Source organism: Nesoenas mayeri, assembly GCF_963082525.1.
Source record: "Nesoenas mayeri genome assembly, chromosome: 22".
NCBI lineage: Eukaryota > Metazoa > Chordata > Aves > Columbiformes > Columbidae > Nesoenas > Nesoenas mayeri.
The window spans coordinates 2,132,272-2,155,601 of NC_137572.1; the positions used below are offsets into that span (position 1 = coordinate 2,132,272).

Consider the following 23,330-nt stretch of genomic DNA (forward strand, 5'->3'; position numbering starts at 1 on the left):
TCTGTAAACCCTGAAGTACCAACCACTGGGTAACAGGGGGGGGAAATTGCAGCTGGGATTTGGGGGGATATAAACAGGGGCTTTTTGCCCTATTCTGTGTGCCGACCTTTGGGTAGAACACCCGCTCTTGCAAAATCATTATTAAAATCTGCTTTTTTATAACAACAGAAGGACAAAAGCACCTTCCCTCATGTCAGACCTGGCTTGTTCTTCACTTTATTCTCCTCCATCAGAGAACTTACCAGCGCCCGCGTCGCCGCTTGCGTCAGCGCTGCACGGGAGCTCAGGTGTGACGTCGGAGATCAGCAGAGAGGTGACTAAAATGAAACTCGCTCTTTGCAAACGCGTTGGTGGCCGCTGGCTCTTCTCGCGACGTGCCTGCGCTTGTGCACACAAATACTCAGCCAAATTAAAGCCTTACAGGACTTGCGGCGGGCAGGGCTGAGGCTGGATGGAGGTACCCGCGGCGATGGGGCGATTCACACAGACAGACGCGCAGACACAGAGCTCTTGTCAGCAGCAAGAGCAGAGCTGAGCAGACTTTTATTAACAGTCCTCGATTTTCAGCTTTACAGGCACAGACATGGACGAAGAGGTTGGGCAGGATGTTTTCTCAACAAATACCCCAAACACACCATGCTCTCGCTGTGTCTGTTTTCAGCCACGTTCCCGTGCGTATCTTGTGGGTGGCGTTCCGACCCGCTCATTCACACATCATACACATGGGGGTGGTTTTCTGACCCGAGATATCGTTCTCACTGGGCTATCACTCCTTACATTCATAAAAAACATATTTCTGTATAACCTGCTCAAGGCTGTTTAGCTGGAACTGCTCGTCCTTCTGTTCCCACAGGTACCAGCTTGGCCGACACGCTCCAAACGCCTGTTATTATTGTTTGACCCCATTGCCGGCGCTGTCCCCGGGTACCAGGACCCCCTCGCTGCCCTGGGGTGCTGCTTGGATCTCTTTTCACCCCCGGGACAGGTAAACGGGGCAGAACGGAGGGGTAGGAGGTGCCCAGCGGCACCTCGGGGTGTGGGGAGAGGCGGGGAGGGAAGGGGCGGATAAAAGGCTCTTGGTGCGGCGGCGCTGCCTTCGCCAGGGCGGTCCCGGGTGTGCAGAGCCCAGCAGCAGCACCGGGGTGAGGAGCTTTGCTGGGGGCTTGTTTTTCCGCAAAAAAACCCATAGCGAGGAGCGGTTTGTATTGGGGCGTGAGGCAGCGCCGTGCTCACGGGGAGCGTGTTTTGGGTGGGTTTGATTCGGTGTTTGCGTTTGGTTGTTTCTGTGTTGTTTGGGGGTTTCTAAGTTATTATTTCCCCGCTCTGGGGTTTCTGTGATTGGATGCTCAGCACGTCCTGGCGCTCCGTTCAGCAGGATGGTGTCCATCGCTCTGGAGGTGACGTGCAGCCTCGTCGTCTGGCTGGCCCTGTACGCCTGTTTGTGCTTCTGGAACAAGCACCGATCCTACGAGTGGAGCTGCCGCTTGGTCACGCTGCTGCACGGCGTCATTGTCACCGGCCTCTCGGGTTACGCTGCTCTCCTGGATGGCCCCTGGGCTCTGACCCACGCAGGTGCGTTTGGAGTCTCACAACGTCCTTGTCATGCCGTGTGCTTACACCTGGAGTAGGGGGCTGGTTGCTTTTGCTGTCTGCTCTCTTATATTTATGCTGTTGGCACGTTTGGGGCAGGATTTAACTCTTCTCCAGCCCTTACCACTTCCTACTACTAATGTTTGTATTCTTATATGTTTGTTTTATCCGTGTATGTATTGAAAGCTCTCAGCTTGGCAGCAGGAGTTTATTGCAGCATTAGGCATACCAACGTGTTGATAATAGTGCTGTTCACATCTTTAAGGGTGTAGTAACTCCTGACGTTCGGCTGCGGGGTTTTCTTTGCTGTTTTCGGCCGGGAAATCTCTACTAGTTCCGCTGATGGGATCAGGCTTCCCATCCCTGCGTTTTAAAAGGGGAGAGGGAAAAAGAGGAGCAGAAGCATGACGGGATGGGATGACCTGCCTGGGTGTGCACGAAGGGACAGCAGAACCAGACGTCCCATAGGATAAGGCTGGAAACTGAAGAGGAAAGAGACATATCCAACCCCTGTGTTGCTCTATATTGTAGAAGAAAATCTTAATGAAATGGTCTAAGGACGTAGGGAGCGACCCCACGCTAACACGCTCTGCTGTCCGTTTGGTTCTGGTGTGCCCACACTTAATGGTGCAATTTAGTGAATGCTTGTAAGATATACATTTTTACCGATTCATTCCATTTATTTCCTCTGACTTTCTAAACAACACGAGTAATTTTCAACTAAACGTTCAAAACGTGTGTTTTATTCATTCTATCTATTTTCATCTTTCTTGAAGCTGGAGTTACATAAATTAATATATTTCACACACATAACGCATCACATCCTCTAACAAACCGTTAATAAACTATTCAGCTTTTTTTCCTTTCTTATTTACACCATGTGTTAACCAATTCAAAGTCGTATTTTACACCATGCATGAACCAATTCAAAGTTGTATTTTACATCATGCATTTACCAATTCAACATTGTATTTTACACTACGTGTGAACCAATTTTACACCATGCATGAACCAATTCAAAATTGCATTTTACACCATGCATGAACCAATTCAAAGTCGTATTTTACACCATGCATTAACCAACAAATAACCCCAGGCTTATGCTCATCTTTCATTTCAGGTTCACCAAACACACCTCTTCAGATCCACGTCCTGTCCCTGACCTTGGGTTACTTTATCTTTGACCTGGGCTGGTGCCTTTATTTCCAGACAGAAGGGGATCTAATGCTGTTCCATCACACGCTGAGCATCTGCGGCATGATCATGGTGCTGGGGCTCGGGAATTCTGCTACGGAAGTCAACGCTGTTTTATTTGTTAGCGAGATCACCAACCCGCTGCTCCAGACCCGCTGGTTCCTGCGGGAAATGGGGTGTTATTACACTTTCCTGGGAGAGCTGGTCGACTTGTTGTTTGTTTTGCTCTTCGTGGTGCTGCGGATGGGAGGAGGAGCTCTGATCATGTACGCGATGGTGACGGCCCCTGCTACCAGCTGGCTCCTCAAGGCCGGAGGCCTGGCCATGTATGTGGTGTCCTTGGGGTTCATGGTTGAAATCTGCCACTTTGTTAAGAGGAAAATGGTGAGAAAATACCATTCCTGGACAAGTCCGAGGAATGTGAATGCACCTGTGAAAACTAACGGGCGCTTAGCAGGTCATTAATGGTAGTCCCTTGGGCTAGGTCCCTGGCCACTGAGGGCTATTTCTGTGAAAAGAACCCCTAAAAGTGATATGGAATTGACTTTCTGGCACTGATCCGGAGAAGAATCCGCGCTGGGGACACAGGAAAGCTGACAAAATCGGGGTTCGAGCAGAAATCCGAGGAGCCTGGCGTCTCTACTGAACCCTGATTCTCTGGCTTCCCCAGCAATGGCACAGGGTGGCGATGAACTATTGAGTGTCCAACCGATAACTGTGTGTTCTGTAATCGTTTTGGAGATAAAAATCATTTTACGGTGTAGAGCCGGAAAAACAAACCTGAAAAATCCCGTCTTCCTGCCGGTGGGACCAGGAAGGGTGTGACAAAGACTTACTGAGCACCGCTCTCTCTTAAACCCGGAGCTGGACAAAACACTTGGCTAAATACTTGGATGAAAAGCCTCTGAACAAGATTCAGGTGCTTGCAGGGATATAGTGGAGTGTGTGAAGTGATGGTACTTGAGGTAAGGCGATGTTTTACCTCATTGTTTTTAATAATGTGTTTTTTTAATTTAATGCTTGCGTTCAAGCAGATACTGATCTTAGAACAGCGTGACTTCACTGGGACTGACTCTGGCCCTTGCAATCAAGAGTCAGGAATTAGACTTGTGCCAATGAACTCCATCAGCAGGTGTTCACTTAGCCCCGGATTGCTTTTTGAACACTCAGGCATTTTGTAGGTGAGAGATGGTAGAGAAGAGCCCTCTCTGGATGCTCCTGTTCTGGGGTTGGCTCATTTATAAGCCACTTAATGTGTGGCTAAGTAGTCTAATGAGTGACTGTATTTTCAGGGGTGACCGTATGGTTTAGGCAGATCTCAGTGTAACGTCTGCCCCACACCAGCAGGTCTGGGAGTGTGGACGGGTTCTCTTGTTTCCTTCACCTCTTGGCATCATGTTCTGACATTTCCCTTGGGGTTTCAGTGTGAATTCCCTCTACTGAAGGCTGCAGTTCAGGCTCCTCCATGCCTCTTATATCGCTAAATTTGGCCCTGTTCAGTGCAGATATCTGCCCTGGCTGGGGCTGGAATAAGATGTCTGGAGGGATTAAAAAATGATGTGAAATAGCCTAGAAAAACAGGAGCCTTGCAGTCCCGACAGGTCGCCTGCGTGGCTCTGGGGGCCTGGCCTTGTGAGGTTTGAACTCTTGCTGGAGTCACTTCCAAAAGATCCTATGGGCGGTGGGACTTCTAATAAAGTTATGCTCTCTCTTTTTTTGCTGTAACGTCCTTTTGTTGTGGGTCTTAAGGAGGCAACTGTGTTAACACTGAGGAAAATGGGCTTGAGAGCAGGCTAAGCATGCTAAGGCTGATGTGGGCTGGCAAAGCCCCGGTTCATGCGGCTCAGGAAGGAGTGAGCTGCTGGGGAAGCAAACAGACAGAGCCCTGTGCTCTGGAGCTCAGGCTTGAGGTGTAAAGGACCCATGAGGCTCAGCTGTAGTTCACATTTGTGACTAATGAACCCAGAACCTGCCTTGCCGATGACTCAGTATCACAGGGAACTTAAGAACGGGCCATTAGACTGAGGTGTTTGCTCTTGACAAATGCCAGCTTGCCTTGTTTTCCCTCTGCACTACCAATGCCTCTGTGTTGCTGCGTTTCATCCTAGGAATGACCAGTTCAGAAGGCTTGCGTCGTAAGGTGGTTTGTCTACGCTGTCTTTGGAGAAGCAACTGAAAGCAGGACAGCACCTTTGGTCTTAGAGATGCCCTAAGATGCTGCCGAGCTGCTGTTTCCAGCTCGGAACCTGCTGCTGCTGGGCCAGGACTGAGAGGTGAGCCTGGGTTTGGTTTCCAACAAGGAAACGCTTTGTTCAATGGAGGGACAGTAAATCAGAGCACCCAGCTTGCTTGCCTGTAAAACAGAGCATCACTCTTGGACTCTTGTGCGTTTCCAGTCCCTATATTTCATGTTTGGACAAGTTTCCCGGTGTTGTTAAGCTCATACCTTCCGTGACCCTTCGGTGTTGTAAGCTCTTGTTAGGATAGGTAGAGAAAGAACGTACTGCTGAGCCAGGGTGCAGCGATACTACAGCGTGCAAACAACTGTTAGCAGAGGTTCCTGTCCTGGGCTGTTTTGCTGAATGCTTTTTATTCATCTGCAGGCAAACTGAGCCGGTGCAGCTCAGCCTGCTGTTGAAACGGCTGACTCGGTGCAAAGCAAACAAGGAAATTAGTGTATAAGCAGCACCTAACTTCTGGTACAATCACAGGGAGGTGATTTAACTTGCCAGGTTGCATCTCACTAGATGCCAGTTTTGCACATTGTATGATCTAGAACAAAAATCCCCACAATTCCTCCTCTATATTTTATCTCGGGCATTAAATGGTCCTTGCCTTGTTAGGACTTTCAGTCAGTCAGACCGTATCTGTTGTTGTTCCTGGTGGCTCAGTTCCTGTGCTATGAGTCAACGTTAGCCCCAGAGCTTTCTGTCTGTCAACACTGCTCTTTATCCGAAGCTAAACATTAGAACAGCTCCATGCCGGCTGTTATCGAGGCTATTGGAGGGGGCCTGGTGCAGCAAAGGCGGAGGAAAGCAAGAGGAAAGCTTTGTCAGAGAAACAAATGCACTATTAACGTTAGTGTGGCTGTTGTGCCAAAATAGCTGAAGGATGAGCATCTTGTGGCGATAGGAACTTGTGCCTGGCCCGAAATGGTAAGATAGAGGGATATGGTTTTTTAAGCTTATTTAGGTGTTCTGCATAAAATCTGGGTTTTGCTGCTCCGTGGATGTGGATGAGGAGAGGGAAAAGATGCAGTTTAGTGAGAAGCTGTTGCTAAGGCTTTGTAACTGCTGCATAAGCAGCGGGTGAGAGGCTGCGCTTAGGGCAGGGCTGTGTGAGTTCCCAGCCTGCCGAAGCTGCGTGCCCTGCATGATGAGCCCCGCGGGTACGTCCCGGTGAAGCTCGTGCTATCCTGACGCAGTTGTGCAAGCTCTGTAGAAGAGTCAGTTCCCACCAGGTGTGAGTAAAGCCGGCTCGTGTCTGCCTGCAGATGTGTGGTCATGCCTGTTATCTCTGGGACGTGTGAGCTGATCGAACCAGGTCATGGGGGTGTGGGACTCATTTCCCATGCCCGCGGGCTAAAGCGATGCTCTGGTTGTACCCAGTGGGAACGTGACCTGCTTCTCGTTGTGTGGGCAACACCCTGTTAAACGTGGAACCTCACAGTGAACTGTGCGAACCAGTTGGTGCCAGCCCTGAAGGGCTTTAGGTGGGACGTGCAACAGGGGAGCAGTGTGGGGGAAAGGGAGCTGGGGGTCCTGGGGACAGCAGGGTGACCATGAGCCAGCACTGGGCCCTGGTGGCCAGGAAGCCAATGGGACCTGGGGTGGGTTAGAAGGGGGTGGTCAGTAGGTCCGAGAGGTTCTCCTGCCCCTCTGCTCTGCCCTGGGGAGACCACACCTGGAATCTTGTGTCCAGCTGTGGCCCCTCAGTTCCAGCAGGACAGGGAACTGCTGCAGAGAGTCCAGCGCAGCCACCAAGATGCTGCAGGGAGTGGAGCATCTCCCGTGTGAGGAAAGGCTGAGGGAGCTGGGGCTCTGGAGCTGGACAAGAGGACACTGAGGGGGGACTCATTGCTGGGGATCAAGATGGAAAGGGGCAGTGTCAGGAGGATGGAGCCAGGCTCTGCTGGTGACAACCAGGGACAGGACAAGGGGCCATGGGTGCAAACGGGAACACAGGAGGTTCCAGTGAAAGAGGAGAAGCAACTTGTTGGGGTGAGGGTGGCAGAGCCTGGCCCAGGCTGCCCAGGGGGTTGTGGAGTCTCCTTCTGTGCAGACATTCCAACCCGCCTGGACACCTTCCTGTGTAACCTCAGCTGGGTGTTCCTGCTCCATGGGGGGATTGCACTGGATGAGCTTTCCAGGGCCCTTCAACCCCTGACACTCTGTTCTGTGGCTCCATCCCCCGCAGGCTCCGCTCCCTCCCTTGCCGTCTCTCCTCCCCGCCGCCAGGTGCCCCTCGGCCGCCGTTTCTTCCCTTCCCGGCCGGCGGAGGCGCCGCAGCGGCCGCGTCCTGCAGGTGGGTTTGCGGGGCCGGGGCGGGCGGGCGGACAGACGGGCCGGGGTCTCCCCTGCGGCCTGTGCGGGATCAGCCCCTCCCCCCGCAGCCCCGGGGCGGCCACCGGCCCCGCGGAGCGGCCGGAGGAGCGCGGGGGGAGCGGTGGGTGCCGGGGCGGGGCGCGGAGGCCCCGGGGCCGATGCGGGGGCGGCCGCGGCCCCCAGAGGAAGGTGCAGGCTGGACGGGCTGGTGGATTTTGCGGCACGTTGGGGCTCTCTGGGCTCCTCCATTTTGTCATTTGTACCAAAAAACCCCACAGAATCAAGCACATAACGGTGCTTTGGGATGCACATCTAGTGTTTAACCTCTTTTGGGGAGATCAAGACTTTCTGGACTTTATTTATTGTAGAATCTGCTTTCATTCATTCATTCAGTCAGCTTTTTCATTCACCGTTGCTGCTGGTGGTACAAATGATGATTAGTTCTGATGTTTTTAAAGGGTATTGGCCTTTCTCAGGACTGAAACAGAGAAATACACTTAACAGCAGAGTCAATTATGCTGTGAAGCAGCATTCTTTATTTTATCAGTGCTGGGGATCATCCTCCGTAAGCATTCCAGCAACTGGATGCTCTTGCGTTGCTTATGTTCACATAATTGTTATATATGCATTACAATTATTGAAAATTTTGGCATACGGTACATCTCTCCTAAGAAATAATTGATGATGTTAGTTATAATTGTTTAGTTTCTTGCTTACACCTGTTAATTATTAGTTAAGTATAAACTAAGCACTCTGCTTCTAAACAATGTGTTACTTAATTTTCTCTCTCCCTCTCGTCCTGCAGAAGGATCTAAAACTTGAACAACATCCCCTCTTTTTGTAGGTGGTCAGAAAGCATCGATCATGTCAATTGGTTAATGATGGGTTCATCTTTTATAGCTTAATCAGAGTATACATGAATTTGGCAGCTTCTGTTCATGAGAGGTGTAATATATATATATATATACACACACACACACATATATATATACACACACACATATATATATATATATACACACATATATATATATATACACACATATATATATACTGTATATGCTGATGACAGATGTTGAGCTTTGCTGTGCAATCGGAAGGTGGCCCCATCGTTCTTTCCAGGGAATGGAGAAACGTTTTCCGTGAGGAGGTGTGGAAAACACCTCGAAATGTTTCAAAGGTCATTGCTCTCCCTTCCTTGTGCCAGGCTCCTCCAGCCTTTGTCACATCAGAGCTCTTCCTGCCCTGCCTCTGAACGCGTATGGACCTCACGTATCAGGGACGTCAGTGGAAACGCCTGCTCAGACGTCCTTATTTCTTCTCCCCGTGCTTCCGAGGCCCATTATACCATAATGGTTTTGTTTATCCAGCTTTCTAAGTCATTCCTGGTAGTACTTGCAACAGGCTAAACAGGAAAGTTGGGCATTGCAGCTTGGGCTCCGCATCGCATTTGGTCCTTGTGACGCTCCCAGCGTGGGGTGTGGGTGCTCAGCAGGAACCAGCAGGACCAGTGGTGCTTCTGCTCTTACACAACTGGAAATTCACGCACCCTAGAGTCTGACTCAGCTCTGCTGCTCTTCCCTGAGTGCCTGGGAGTAATGGCACACTTCGTGTATTTCTTGGAGAGGTGTTAGAAATATGAACGAGATGTAGATATTAGAGTAGTACATATTTGGGGGCTTTTAACAGCAGTTTTGTATGCTCTTGTGATGGACTGGAGCCAGGGTTATGATGGGATGGTGGGGTTGGGTCAAGGAAACAGCACTCAGTGATGGGTTCTGGAGGGGACCTTCTGTTTGTGGGAGGGGTTTAGAGAAGATCTGGGAGCACAACAGTCCTTTTCAGAAAGCTGGAGTCTAAAATATATATGTATATATTACAGGGGTAATGGGAGGTGAATGTACAGAGTGTACAAGTAACAAAAATCAGGAAAGAAGGTTTTCCAGACAAGGAAGTGCCTGGTGAAGAAAGGCCCGGCCTTCTGGAAAGCTGGCTAAAATCATTAAGTGGGGTGAAGTTTGGGGTATGACCTGTGCGTTGGTTCTGCGGGCAGCAAGAAGGGGAAGCGGGAGAGGTGGATGACCCGATGCTCTGGTGTAGCTCTGCTCTCTGGTGCTTTGCTCTTTACCTGTGGGAATGTGTGCATTCAGTTTACACACCGTAGTTTTGTTTGTGAGGGGTCTGTGAGCTGGTGGCCACATGATGAATCTGCCCTGATTCTCAAGGATACGCTTCTTTGTAGGAACTGCAGTTCCTCTGCGGAAGAAAATAGGATAGGAGCAGCAACACCACGAGGAACGAGCCCTGCGCGCTCGTGGTTACGGGTGAAATGCTGTCCCGGGTTGTGCTAACGCCACTGAGCGCTTTCTGATGTGTTTTGTGTGTCTGTTCCTGCGGCAGGATGCTGTTCCCCCTGCCTGCGCGGGTGGCCTGCAGTCTGCTCGCCTGGCTTTCCCTCTACGCTTGGTTCTGCCGTCGCTACAAGCACCACAATTACGAGTGGAGCTGCAGGCTGGTCACGCTGACCCACGGCGTCCTCGCTACGTGTCTCTCCGCGTACATCGGCTTTATCGACGGTCCCTGGCCTCTGAGTCACCCAGGTAAGAAACCAAATTGTGATCCCAAAGTAGCGTTCTACCACCTCAGTATCCAGCCCGCTTGAGGAATGATGATCGTAATTATATCTGAGCTGCTTTGCGATGGAAAGCTGTAGAGAAACGGAGAGGCTGGTACTGCATTTTGCTAGTGTCATCTGGCAGAGCGATCACATCGTGTGGCCGTTGCGTGTGTGCAGCTGTTAGACGAACAACCCCGGTATTGTGACACGTCCAACTCCTCCGGCTGAGCTGCGATCAGCACAAGCTCATCCCAGCCCGCCAGCACTGGAGGTGGATGCTCCTTCTTTGACTGCAATCCTGCATTTGTGCTTTAAAACCCTTTCTGGTGTCTTTGTGTTGCAGGGTCGCCAAACACAACTCTTCAGGTACACGGGCTGTGCCTTAGCTTGGGCTATTTCCTCTTTGACCTGTGCTGGTGTGTGTATTTCCAGACGGAGGGGGCCCTGATGCTGGCCCACCACCTGGTGAGCATCTTGGGCATCGCGGCATCGCTGGCGCTCGGGGAATCGGCCGCTGAGGTCAACGCCGTCATCTTCGGTAGCGAGATCACTAACCCGCTGCTGCAGGCCCGCTGGTTCCTGAAGGAGACGGGGTGTTACCACAGCTTTGCGGGCGACGTGGTGGATTTCTTCTTCGTGGTGCTGTTCACCGGAGTGCGGATTGGAGTGGGCGCCTGGCTGATGTACTGCGAGCTTGTTTCTCCCAAACCCAGGTGGTACATCAAGCTGGGCGGCGTCATCATGTACGCTGTCTCCTGGGTTTTCATGGTGAGCATCTGCCGCTTCGCCAGGAGGAAGAGCATGAAGAAGTACCACGCTTGGAGGAGTCGGAGGAGCGATGAGTTATACTTGAAAACTAACGGGCATCTGAAAAGCCACTGATTGGATGCTGGGTAAAGACTTCCTCGAGTTCGCAATCTGGCAAGAAGGGGATTGTGCCTGAAATGCCACTGTCGGGAGAGGAGCCAACACACGTTAGCGATTCTGGAGCCAGATTTATCCCTGCCGTAACTCCACTGAAATCCGGGGAGCTACACCATGGATTCATTTGATCCGCAGCGTTTGGCCTGGCGCGGTGTGTACCTAAGCATAGCCCTTCTTTCACTTGTATCATTTAGTCTAATTTTACAGACTAAACATAACTAGTCCAGCAGTGCACGTGTAAATAGTAACGTTAGTCGCTAACTCCTTCAGCACTGGTGGAATTTTGGGAGAGAGGAGGAAATAACACTAGATCTTCATGTTCAGTGTCCTGTGCAGTCCAGACAGCTCGAGTGACTCTTGGGAAGAAGCGTGTTCTAGTGTTTGATCAGAGTTGGGATTCCTGGCTCTTCCACCATCGTTATGTGACCTTGGGCAAGTCACGTAGCCAACTCTGTGCCTCATTTCCCCACCTGTGGACTGGGGGCGATGGAGCTGATCCATCTGCTTTATGCACTTTCAGATCTTTACTCGAGAGGTGCTACATGAATACTAAATGACGGCTGATATCTGCACTTTGTTCATTATCCTTGTGTTTCCTTTGGGAGAAAGGATTTTGGTGTTTGAGATAGTGTGACTAGAAAGAACAGTGTTTCAGGTAGGTGGTTGTTTCCTACCCTTTCCAATTCCTTTTAATAACTTATTTAATAACGTATAACTTATTTTTCAGTAGTGTCCAGAAGCTCTAATCAGCACTGGCACCTTGCAGGACTCGGTGCTCTGTCAATACACCCAAAGACATAGACCCCGATGTGAAATGCTTCTCTTTTTCCCTCTTCTTCAACCCTGGCTGTTAAAACACCCCCTGCTCCCTCCACATATTTGCTTTTAGCTCTGAGTGACCAGCACTCTGTTATAAATCCATCAGGACCTGCCCGTAAGTGTTTTTCTGGCCAATGGACCAAGCCAGATTTATCTGATTTATCTTCAGGAAGCCAAAATTCCCTCTGCTGTGCTTATTGGCCCATAATATCTCTTATTGGCAGAGTGTGGAGCCAACCTGAGACCGAATGGCACCTTCCCCAAGCTGTAAGTCACTTGAAGAACAGCGAATGCAGGGTGGTTTACTGCAGCAAACAGTCTGTACGTGTTGGTTTTGGCAATTTAAAGGGAACAGCGGCCAGAACCTGTATTTCTGTTGCGCTCGTGTCATCCCAGGTTGCGATGGCTGCATCCGAACCCAGCGCCTGTCACAGCGTTTGGGGATCGTCGATCACTATAGATCAATGTCTAAGGATAAATGGGTAAGAGACGTATTTTACAGCCCAATAATTAAAAAAATGAGAGGCAGAGAATCTTTCTTTTTAAGCAAAAACGTGCACCTAACTGGGAGAAAAAATAAGCATCACTTGTCCCATTTGCAGGGCAAAACTGGAAAAGATGCCCCCACATTGGCAGCTTCTGGTGTTTATTTCGCTGCATGTTTTTAAGCGCTGTTCCTTTGCGGTTGCTGGCATTGTGATGATATTTTATTTTGAGGCTCAGCACCAGCTCTGCTCTGAGCCAAAGACCCGAAGAGCCCAAAGCGCTTCATGCAAATGGAGCCGGCGGACGGTGAGCTGGTCCTTAAAACCCGATTCATTCCGCACAGCGACGTGACCATTGAGCCTTGAGGAGAGATGAGAAGGGCTGGTTCGGGCTTGCAGTTTCTTCCCCAGCTCTGCTGCTGTGGGGCACGTCAAGAAGCCTTTTTGCCTCTGTTTACCCACTTTACAGCATTACCTACCTCGTGGGGTGTTTGCGTTTTCACTACCTTTGATGAATGCGAGGTGGTCTGTGCCGTATAAAGGCAAAATGCTGTTGCTTTGAGCGAAGCCTTTGAGTCTGGGGTGTTTCGCGGTGCCGCGTATGGGTAGGAGTCACAAAGATTGATCTAGACGTGCGTGTAAAGATCAGCCGTGCTGCTGCTCGCTCAGGTGGACTCGCAAGGCGAAGGAAGGACGTCTGGTGGCTTTTCTGCAATAAATCTGGGCTTTCAGCAGCAAGTCCTGAAGAAGCGCAGGTGAAACCGGCCTGTTCATGGAGACGTGGCCACCAAGAAGAGTGTCCTGAGCAGTCCTGATGTGGACCCTGAGGTTTGATGTGCAGCTCCGCGCTGGGCAGCCCGTTCCTGCTCGGGTGAGTAGGGATGGCAGTCAGTGACTGCAGGGATCTCCGAAACACCTTGTGTGAAGATGTTTTGAAGGATAATACACTTAATGGCCGAGTGATCCCCTTCTTTGAACCGGGAGGAAGCTTGGTTAGAAGAAGTGGAGCGCTGGGATCAACGTTGAGCCTTTAGGAGTTAAATGAAGGCACCAAAAAGCAAAAGAGCAATTAGGAAGGGCTTGATGAGGTAGATCTAGCGATGATGTCTCACAGCAAGGCCTCATAGTCTGTCTAGTGGGCTCCGACATAGAATCACAGAGCTAGAGAGGAGAAATACGACTTTCAGGCACACGGTGGGACCCGTCCTCAGGCTGGTCCGTAGCGGCTAGAGCCAATTGGAAAAGGAAACCGCAGAACTAGCGTGAAATAATAACTTGTGTTTGAATTACTGTGTAATAGCAACTAATGTTCCACCAGTGAATGGTGTAGAAGCTTTGTATTATGTTTTATAAAATAAAGACTATTTAATGATATAAAGAACTCGTTTGCTCTTTTTGTATGTGCTGCTCAAGTTGTGCCGCGTGTCGCCAGTGTGAACGAACAAAGCGATGGTGAGTTTTTAGGGGCTGAGCGCTGGCAGCTTTCCCCGTTAGTGCTGCTGAGACGCGTTAACACGTCAGCTGCTCTTCTGTGCAAACCTCTCCTTGCAAACTTGGTGCTTTGGTGTTTGCTAACAGGTGCGCTCAGGAAAATAGTTCAGTGACGCTTTCAGACCAAAGAACCAACAAGATTTTCATGTGTCTTTCGAGTTTCACGTCCAGAACAACGCGCCAGGATCAGTGTGTAAGTCGATGGGCAAATATGCTTTGACTATAAAGACAGAAATCTGCCCCTCTCCCCAGTTTATTTCATTTTCTCTTCCCGTTATTTATTTGAAAGCCGTTCCCTCCCTGTGCTGCGTTTTGCTTCTGCCAGCTCTGCGGAGCTTTACAAAATGAAGCTCCTTGTTCAGTCCTGCCCCCTATTTTTCTGTCTGAGCTCCTTATTTGTATTTGAAGAGCATGCAGTTTTATGCTATTCAAGGCTTTACTCCCTTGCAGCACTAGTCCAAGCACCGATGAGAAGCCTTTGGAGCCCGCTGTTAGACCGATAGCGGTGCTGGCAGCACGGCTGTTTCTTGGCCAAAAAAGCATGAAAGTTTTAAGCTTCAAGGAATTAGTGGGCATGTTCCTGATACTCACAGACTTTGTACAGCTTGGCTGGAAGTGAAACAACACATCTGCTCCCATTTTCAAATAAATCAGAGTCTGAGGGGGAATCAGCGTTAGCCTTGTGTTGCTGAAGCCTTTTCGGGGCAAGAAGCAGCTATTTTTTTGTTATATCAATATATTGGTGCTTTTCTTTTTCCAAGTCAGCCTCAATATGTTCTCCAGTAAATCCATATAAGAGAAAATGGGGTTTTTTGGTGGCTCTGTCTTGTTTCCCTCGACTTCCAGGGCAGTTTGGCAGCTGGTGCATTGGCAACATAGGGATCTTCAGAAAATGACTTTAAGGAGGAAAGGACCAGCTCAAGGTGGATGGAAATGCTTCTGCAAAGTAAGAATGGTTTACTGATTTATTTTCATGTGGGAAGGTTGACGTATTGGTTTCTCAAACGTTACAAAGTGCAGGTTTTCAGCAATGCTTGTGTTATGTGTGTTGTGTCAGAAAGTCACGATCTGTTCAATGTCACCGATAATCTTCCAAAGTGATGAGAAATGATGTTGTTCTCCATCTCTTTAGGTTTTATTAATAATAAAGACCTCTTTTTAATCCAAGGACATCAATAGTAGCAGAGAACAAGAAGAAAGACTCATGACAACGTCCAGCAGCTTCATCCGTCCTTAAACGTTGCTGCTGTAATTGTGCTGGTATGGGATGCAAGCTTAGTGCTATAAAATGCTCAGTGTGGTGTGGATTAGCCAGGTTTAGGAGCTGTATTAAGTTGTCACAGCAGAAGCTCTCGTAGATTAGGCCACGTGTGTGTCTCAACAAAGTCAAAGTGTTGTGTTTGTGTCCGAGTGACTTAAAAGCCCAGAGCAGTTCCCAGGATGCTGAACTAAGGTGAGTTTGACCAGGGGGAATTGCAGGGATTTGTTGGAAAATGGTGCTGGTATTGACAACTACATCTGGATTTGTGTTGTTGTGGTCAGGGTTGATGCAGAAGTATTTCTGAGATCCTCTCAGCCTCAAAGCCTTCCTCATTTTCCTGGTTGTCCATCTTTCTATGTCAACCTTGAGACCATTTTAATGATGAGCCCCACTAAACACCATTAACTGCCATGGAAACTACGTCGTTTTCAGCAGAAGGCGATCAACTCACCTGCACGTTATTACTATTAATTTTTAGAGGTAGACTCTAACACACCTACATGTGTGGATGTTTAGAGTGCAAAGACCAATTTTCCTGTTATAATGTAACCTTTCCCCTCACAATTTAATTTATGAGAAGGAGAAAGGGGTTTGCTGCTCTCAACCCAACGCTGAGGTCCTGTCTGTTCTTCAGGGGTCACAGATCCATGTGCACATCTGGAAAATGAATCACAGAACCACAGAATGTGAGGGGTTGAAGGGCCCTGGAAAGCCCATCCAGTGCAATCCCCCCATGGAGCAGGAACACCCAGATGAGGTTACACAGGAAGGTGTCCAGGCGGGTTGGAATGTCTGCACAGAAGGAGACTCCACAACCCCCTGGGCAGCCTGGGCCAGGCTCTGCCACCCTCACCCCAACAAGTTGCTTCTCCTCTTTCACTGGAACCTCCTGTGTTCCCGTTTGCACCCATTGCCCCTTGTCCTGTCCCTGGTTGTCACCAGCAGAGCCTGGCTCCATCCTCCTGACACTGCCCCTTTCCATCTTGATCCCCAGCAATGAGTCCCCCCTCAGTGTCCTCTTGTCCAGCTCCAGAGCCCCAGCTCCCTCAGCCTTTCCTCACACGGGAGATGCTCCACTCCCTGCAGCATCTTGGTGGCTGCGCTGGACTCTCTGCAGCAGTTGCCTGTCCTGCTGGAACTGAGGGGCCACAGCTGGACACAAGATTCCAGGTGTGGTCTCTCCAGGGCAGAGCAGAGGGGCAGGAGAACCTCTCTGACCTACTGACCACCCCCTTCTAACCCACCCTGGGGTTCATTTCCCTGGGCCTTTCCTCTCCAGCCGTGCAGGGTGAAAGGCAGGCTGTATTTTATTTGAATCGTTTTTCCCCAGAGCAGCTGGCGTGGCAGCCTGTGCTGGCCGGGTTGGCTTTCAGAGCTGCTGTACAAGGGTTTGCCAGGAGATGGAGGCAGCTCCCCGATGAGCTTCGCTACGAGGCTGGAAAAGATCTATTTTAATTACTACTGCGCAGTGTAATTACTTATTGATTTGCTCCTCTGCCCCGATTTCACGTTGTAAAACTGTCCAAGCAGCAGAAGTATCAGAAAAGGCATCTGTATTAATACAAGTACACAATCGGCTCCCACAAAACCAAAATCATTTGCAGGAAAGAGAAGCGGTTGTGCTTTCGGAATCTAGTTTGGAATTGTTTTGTTAGCGCTTTTTCCTTTTAATTGTTGCTTTAAACATCAAAATGTGAATGCGGCCCATTATAAGCTGCTTATCTACTACATGTGGCATGAGGGTTTTATGGTTCTTTTTGGTTTAATTGATGTAGTTTGATGTGATGCTTCTTTAGACAAGACCGAGCAAACTTTTGGCAAGTGTTAATCAGTATGATTCCACTGCATTATACATAATTTACTGCAGCAAGGGATAAGTTTTATTCTCGTTCTTATGTTTCTTTCTAGGATTTCCTCCGGTAATTGTCATTATGTTGTCATGCACGATAAAATATAATTAAAGTAATAAAAAAGCATCGAGGCCTAATGTGCAATTGCTGTGAAAAACAAGGAGCTTCCTCCCTCACCCACAGTGCTCGACGTTCCATAAGGTGAAAGCAGAGAGGGATTTATCACAGAGATGATACAATAAAGAGATATATAGTAAATATAGATGTAGTTCGACCAAGGGTTGGCCTTGATGATCTCTGGGGTCTTTTCCAACCCAGTCCATTCTGTGATTCAGTCTGTCCATTAGCACTGAGCAATGTATAGAGCTATAAGATGAGAGGCACTTGTGGCTGCATGTCTTGCACTCCCACCCTTTCCTTCCCTCAAAAGGAAACCAGAAGCGGATGTATACATGTCCTGTGTGTATACGTCGAGTACCGTGTAGAAAATCACTTCATCCCGCGCTTCCTCCCTTCGCACCGAACTTCAAAGCAGCAAATCCCTCAGTCCGTCCCTGTCCCGGCTGCTTCGTTCGCACTCAATGTCGCTCCAAAGAGGAAAAGACTTTGTGTTGTAGGGCGGAATACAGCAAATTATGGTCCTGGGTTTCCAGAAACCTGTTCTCCAGACTCTTCCCAAGTGTCCTGGCTTTGAAGAAAACTATCAAGGTGAGATTAATTAGAGGGAAGAAGGGTGGTGTCCTCTATGCTTTGGATTAGCTAATAAGGTTATTTTGCTCTGTTGGCTGAGAGGCTTCTGAATTTGTAGTATGTTGATGATATTCCTGGGTGTTTGAGAGCAAGTGTGTTGGAACTCGGTAATGGAGGGTTATTAATGAAAAATACACATTTGGGTTCTATTTGTTTAGATTCTGCGGTGAATTGATGGCAATTTTATCCCTGAATTATGTATGGCTCTGTTTTGCCTCGGCAAGCTGATACAGATAAATGTACTTAGAAAAAGATATATCAAAATGAACTGAAAGGTTGTGAAATATGAATGTTTATCATCCAGACGGTGCCGCTTCGCTTCTTTTTTACATGAACTCTACTCGAGATGGTATTTAGGAGCCTGGGACTTCTGTTCCAGCAACCTCTGCAGCTTGTCACAAAACCAAATGACACCAGAGGGACCCTTTTCTCACATTGTATTCTTCTGCAGGAATCACTTAAGGTACTCATAATTTATCTTCCAATAAATCAAGATATAAATTTAATATCCTACACTTCTTCCCTCACAGCCCCACGCTCCTTTTAATGGCATAAACGGCAGGGAGTTGCAGTCATGTCCCAGCCAGGACGCGTTTCTGTTGAGAGCTGTGGCCGAGGAGAGGGAAAGCCACACAGTTTGAAACTGGAACGCCTAAATATTCTGTATTTAGTAGGTATGGTGCTCTGCAGCCTTTTTGTTTCAGAGGGAGTTCTTAGCATTAAGAGAATGGAGCAAAAATAGGCCCTGGGCCAAGGTCTGTGTGGGGAGGGATGAGTTCTAGCTCAGTTTTTGGATTTGTGCTGCTACTGAAACGTGTTGTGGGAATGTGGGATTCCATGTGGAGCTATGAAAGGGCTGGGGGTAAACAGAGCAGCCGGTGACTCTCCGGGGCTCCAGAGCTGCCTGGTTCTTGGTGTCTCACTCTTTTAATGTGCTGTGTGTTTTCTTGGTGTCATATTTTCCATGCAGAGGGAGCGCGGACACTCCCTGCCCCTGGGGGCCTGTGACGAGACAACACGGCCGGGCGGGAGGAGGGTGACGGGAGCTGGGAGCGCTGGGAGGCCGGGGACACGGAGAGGGAAGGGAAGGGAGCAGCACCCTTGAAAAAAGGGTTTAGTTCAGATAGCATCAGGATATACTTGGGGAACATATGTGTATATATATGTAATACGTACAGCCATACCCCCCTGAGAATGCCCAATCTCGTGTGATCTCGGAAGCTAAGCAGGGTCAGGCCCGGTCAGTACTTGGATGGGAGACCAGCTGGGTCTGAGCCAGCTGTGGGCTGAGCCAGCACTGGGCCCTTGTGGCCAGGAAGCCAATGGGACCTGGGGTGGGTTAGAAGGGGGTGGTCAGTAGGTCCGAGAGGTTCTCCTGCCCCTCTGCTCTGCCCTGGGGAGACCACACCTGGAATCTTGTGTCCAGCTGTGGCCCCTCAGTTCCAGCAGGACAGGGAACTGCTGCAGAGAGTCCAGCGCAGCCACCAAGATGCTGCAGGGAGTGGAGCATCTCCCGTGTGAGGAAAGGCTGAGGGAGCTGGGGCTCTGGAGCTGGACAAGAGGACACTGAGGGGGGACTCATTGCTGGGGATCAATATGGAAAGGGGCAGTGTGAGGAGGATGGAGCCAGGCTCTGCTGGTGACAACCAGGGACAGGACAAGGGGCAATGGGTGCAAACTGGAACACAGGAGGTTCCAGTGAAAGAGGAGAAGCAACTTGTTGGGGTGAGGGTGGCAGAGCCTGGCCCAGGCTGCCCAGGGGGTTGTGGAGTCTCCTTCTGTGCAGACATTCCAACCCGCCTGGACACCTTCCTGTGTAACCTCATCTGGGTGTTCCTGCTCCATGGGGGATTGCACTGGATGGGCTTTCCCGGGCCCTCTGACCCCTCACACTGTGCCTCTGCCCCCCGCACCCCGCTCTCAGCGGGCGGGGCCGCACGGAGGAAGGGCGGAGGGAAGGGGCGGCCGCTGCGGCGGAAGGATACGGCGGCGGGGCGGGGCGGCGTGCGCGGCCGGAGGTAGCAGCCCGGGAGGCCCGGCCGGCCCGGCTCGGTGAGGGAACCGGGCCCGGAGCAGCGGAACCACCAGCGCGACTTCTCCCCGAACCGGGAGCGCCGCCCTCGCAGGCCCCACACCCGCCGGGCCGCTCATGGAGCCGCGGGCCTAGAGGCGGCAGCGGGCGGCCCGTCCTTCCCGGCCCCTCCCGGGCAGCGGGACATGGCGCTGGGGACGGCGGCAGCTGGCGGGGCCCGCCGGCCGCCCCCCGCGGGGCTGAGCCCGTGACCGGCGGCGGGAGCGGAGCCCCGGGCGGGAGCGGAGCCCCGGGCGGCCCTTCCTGCCCCGAGCCGGGGGGAGAAGGGCGGGCGGGCCCGGTCCCTCCGCTCCGGCACCCGCGCTTGGGGCTGTTTTCGCTGCTTTTCCCCTCATCCCCGCGGCTACGAGAGCATCGAGAGAACACAAACTACTTTCTTTAGAACCATTTTTTCTTATTATTTCTTTTTTGTTTGTTTTGCCGAACGTCCTCCACACCCCACTTCCGTGGGCTGGATATTCCGCGAGAAAACTTTCGGGTTGGTTTGTTTTTTGTGCCGAATTTGTTCGCTGTGCATGTCGGTGCTGGAGCTGGAGCCAGGCTGGACCCCGAGCCCCAGCGCCCGTGGGGGGCGAAGCCTCGGTGACCCCGCAGGAGGAGTACAATGTAAATTGGATAATACGACTGCTCGCCAAAGGCTCCAATGAGTGGCACACAGCCCACAATCACGGACAGGTCAGTAGAAAGTGAGGTTTTCTTGTTTTTAAATGAATTATAGGCTCTTCGTAGAGCTTTCCTGACAGCGCGACAGCAAACGGGGATTAAACCCGAGTTTCTGGCTCGCTGTCAAGGCGACTGGGTTAACTTGGGAGTATTTCAAGTCCAACTGCTTTCGAGCCTGCCAGGCTGACTCTGGGAGAACCGGGGCTTGTAATTCAGCTCCCAGAACTGGTTGGTGCTGGTAGGAACCACCAAAATGAATTGTTTTCTGTGGGAAGTTAACGCAGGAAAAGCGTCGGGAGTTTGGGATGAGTCCGAACTCACAAAACAGAGAGAGGATGCGCTTGGTGGGTCTCACACTTTGGGGTCAGCTCAGGTGAGGGTGGTTGATGAGCAGGAGGATCTGCTGGTGCCTGAACTACCTTCGCAACCATCTGAATTATGTGAAAGTTGTACAGACACCCCCAGTTTTAGCAGCAGATCTCTCCATATTTCAATAATGGCCCTTTGCTGTGGATTATTTGCTACGTTAGTCGCACTGTGGTTCTTTTTGTGAAGTTGTATCAGCCTTTTGTGGCAGGTTTAGTAAACCTCTTCAGTGTAGGGAAAAGTATATATGGAAGTGCATTTTTAGAGTCATATTTGTTTTAATTAAGAGGTACATCTTCAAACAATTTTTGCACATGTGTGTTTGGAATCTCACCTGTTTAGTTTGTGTCCTGGTAGATATGAAAGAGTTATATATAATATTTTATAAAAAGATCTGTATTGCTAACCTGTCTGCATATCGAGGGGCAACAAGACTGTGAAGAGATGCGACAAGAAAGCTTTGCCAAAATGAAAGTATTCCGATCAGCTCTAGAAAACTATGACACCCGGAGCTGTTTGCCGATTGTGTTGGGTTTGGTGAGGTGGGTCTGGCAGGGGAGTCTGTAAATGCTCAGAAGGAGCGTATTTGGTTAGCCTGGGTTCTCTGGTTTGTCCTGGCGTGTTCAGAGGCGGGGAAATAAGTATTTTGTGAGGGAAAAACGATCAAGTAGGAAACCTCATGTTTTTGGCTGTGCATAAACTGTTAGTCTGTATAGGATCTGATAATAACAGCACTAAGCCTGACAAAATAAGAGGAATAGTTACTTATCAGAAACTTGCAGGGAAAAAAGCATCAATATAAATTCACGTGTCAAAATAACGAATCTATTTAACAGTGGCATTGTTCGTTAGTTAGATACCCACCTGACATCTGCAGATGGGGGTAGGGATGGCAATCAAAGTACTGCCTCATATCCTTTCCCTCTTATGTATTTGAGTATATTCAGCTTTACTGTGCGTATTAAGGTGTGAATATGTGTGATAAAGGGCCTCACTTCTTTGGCCTTTAGTGACTAACACAAGCGTTTGTGGCACAGGAGAGAAATCAGGGCTGGGACAGAGGGGGATGGTTTGGGGGCTCAGAATCACCTTTCAGGCTCCAGATGTGGGCAGCAAACTTAAACTTAGGCCTTGTCCTGACTCCACAGGTCTGAACAGACTCCAGTGCAGCTCAGGATCACATACGGTCTGTGTTTATGACCATGATTTTTGTAGAGTACCAAAAATAATGGTCTAGCTTGGTTGTACTAGCAGAATAAGTGACAAAACTCTTAGGTTTGGTTTCTCTTTCATGGTGCGTGTGCGTGAGATTTTCTTGACTTGTGGGACGTTTTCCTTCCGTACCTGACAAAACAGCGACAGTAAAAAGAAGGTGTTGTGAGATATGTCATGTACGTATGTTTTATGCCAGGTTGTGAGATATCAAAAGGATACAATAGGATTTTTATAGCGAGAAGCAGCTGGGTGACGCATGGAAAGAAAAGCAGAGACGTCTCTAATGTGGCTCCTAAGCTTGGAATGTAAAGCAGGTGCAAAATAAACAAACTCGACGCTTCTGGTGTCATTAGATCTACGTGGTATAAATCATATTGTGTCCGATTCTCTCTGTGTTTGGCTGGGATCAAGCTGGGAACTGCCTTAAAACAGAAAAACCCGGCTTGCGTGTGTGCCAAATGGTATTACGAACATAATAGGGGAGCACAGGCCTGCATTTTTCTCCATATTAGCTTTACATATTTGCATTTACGTATGTATAGCTGCTTAAATCCCTGCTAGACTGCACATATTTCCTTTTGTATCCCTTCGGTGTGTGATAGCGATCGCGCCGTGTGTTTTGATAGCTGGTTGGCGTTTCCCATTTCCATTGTCCGGGTTGCGCTCATCCCATATTTTACGTCTTTTTTCGCCCTTGTTGCTGATGCTGTTAATGTAAATGAGAAGGAATTAATGAACGGATGGCCATTTCTTTTGCTGCTCTGCAGCCAGTCGTGTTTCCATCACAAACAATCCATCTTCAGCTTGCTTTGCCGCTTCACGTTTGCAAACATTGACGCCCTTTTGCTGTAGTAATCCTCTCTTCGCTGTGCCGTGTTTGTTTAGATGCGCATTTATCTTGCTTAACTTAATAAGTCTTGGAGGCAGATGTTTCTATCTGAGCTGGTTTTTAGCCATTTTATCTGCATTTTTCTTGCTGTAACCGTTCCAGACGTGGAGTAATTGCGCAGCTACAGAGCTTGGTTTATATGACTTATTAAAACACAATAAAAGAACGGAGGCTCCTTGTGACGTTTGCTCCTCGGTGAGGAGCTGGTGGCTCTTCCTGTGCACTCACTTGCAAATGAGTTGTATTTATAACTGTGCTGTAGCTCCTGTTGCTATGATTGGCAAATAGAAGAAGTAGCATCCACACATAATTACCCTTGAGAGGTTTAATTGCTGATTTGCTCATGACTTGGTACTAAAATAGACCCTGGTTGTTCCTTATCTGCTTAGATGCACTTTCCCCATCTTTGGCTGTTTGTAAGTCCCTGTAGTAACTTCTTGAACTATATGGTGGGGAAATAAGCTTTTATTTCTGTTTTCCAGCAAGGTTAGGACTTCATAGAAAGTCGTGCCTTAGTGCTATTAAGCAGCAAGATGCTGTTATCACGTATTATTTAATTAGTAGAGTTTGTGAGATATAA

The 23,330-nt window shown here is 49.5% G+C and overlaps 3 protein-coding genes across 7 annotated transcripts in view; all 3 read left to right on the plus strand.

Moving 5' to 3' along the window:
* Positions 1–1,376: 1,376 nt before the first annotated feature.
* On the plus strand, positions 1,377–3,249 carry LOC308048743 (TLC domain-containing protein 5-like; the record flags this gene model as incomplete). Its single annotated transcript, XM_080358034.1, has 2 exons — positions 1,377–1,572; positions 2,711–3,249. 2 exons carry the CDS (start codon positions 1,377–1,379, stop codon positions 3,247–3,249), a joined length of 735 nt encoding a protein of 244 aa, XP_080214160.1.
* A 6,480-nt stretch (positions 3,250–9,729) lies between these two features.
* On the plus strand, positions 9,730–10,827 carry LOC308048748 (TLC domain-containing protein 5-like; the record flags this gene model as incomplete). Its single annotated transcript, XM_080358044.1, has 2 exons — positions 9,730–9,928; positions 10,289–10,827. The coding sequence occupies 2 exons, from the start codon at positions 9,730–9,732 to the stop codon at positions 10,825–10,827; spliced, it is 738 nt and encodes a 245-aa protein (XP_080214170.1).
* Positions 10,828–19,545: 8,718 nt separating this feature from the next.
* The window catches only part of ARHGEF12 (Rho guanine nucleotide exchange factor 12), a 70,019-nt gene continuing 66,234 nt past the window's right edge, over positions 19,546–23,330 (plus strand). For all 5 annotated transcript variants that reach the window (XR_013923160.1, XM_080357861.1, XM_080357863.1 and 2 more), the window contains exon 1: positions 19,546–20,292. Coding sequence is in view for 4 of the 5 variants with exons in the window: in XM_080357861.1 (XP_080213987.1) it covers positions 20,261–20,292 (32 nt within the window). In the remaining variant the exon portion in view is untranslated. The remainder of the gene's footprint in view (positions 20,293–23,330) is intronic.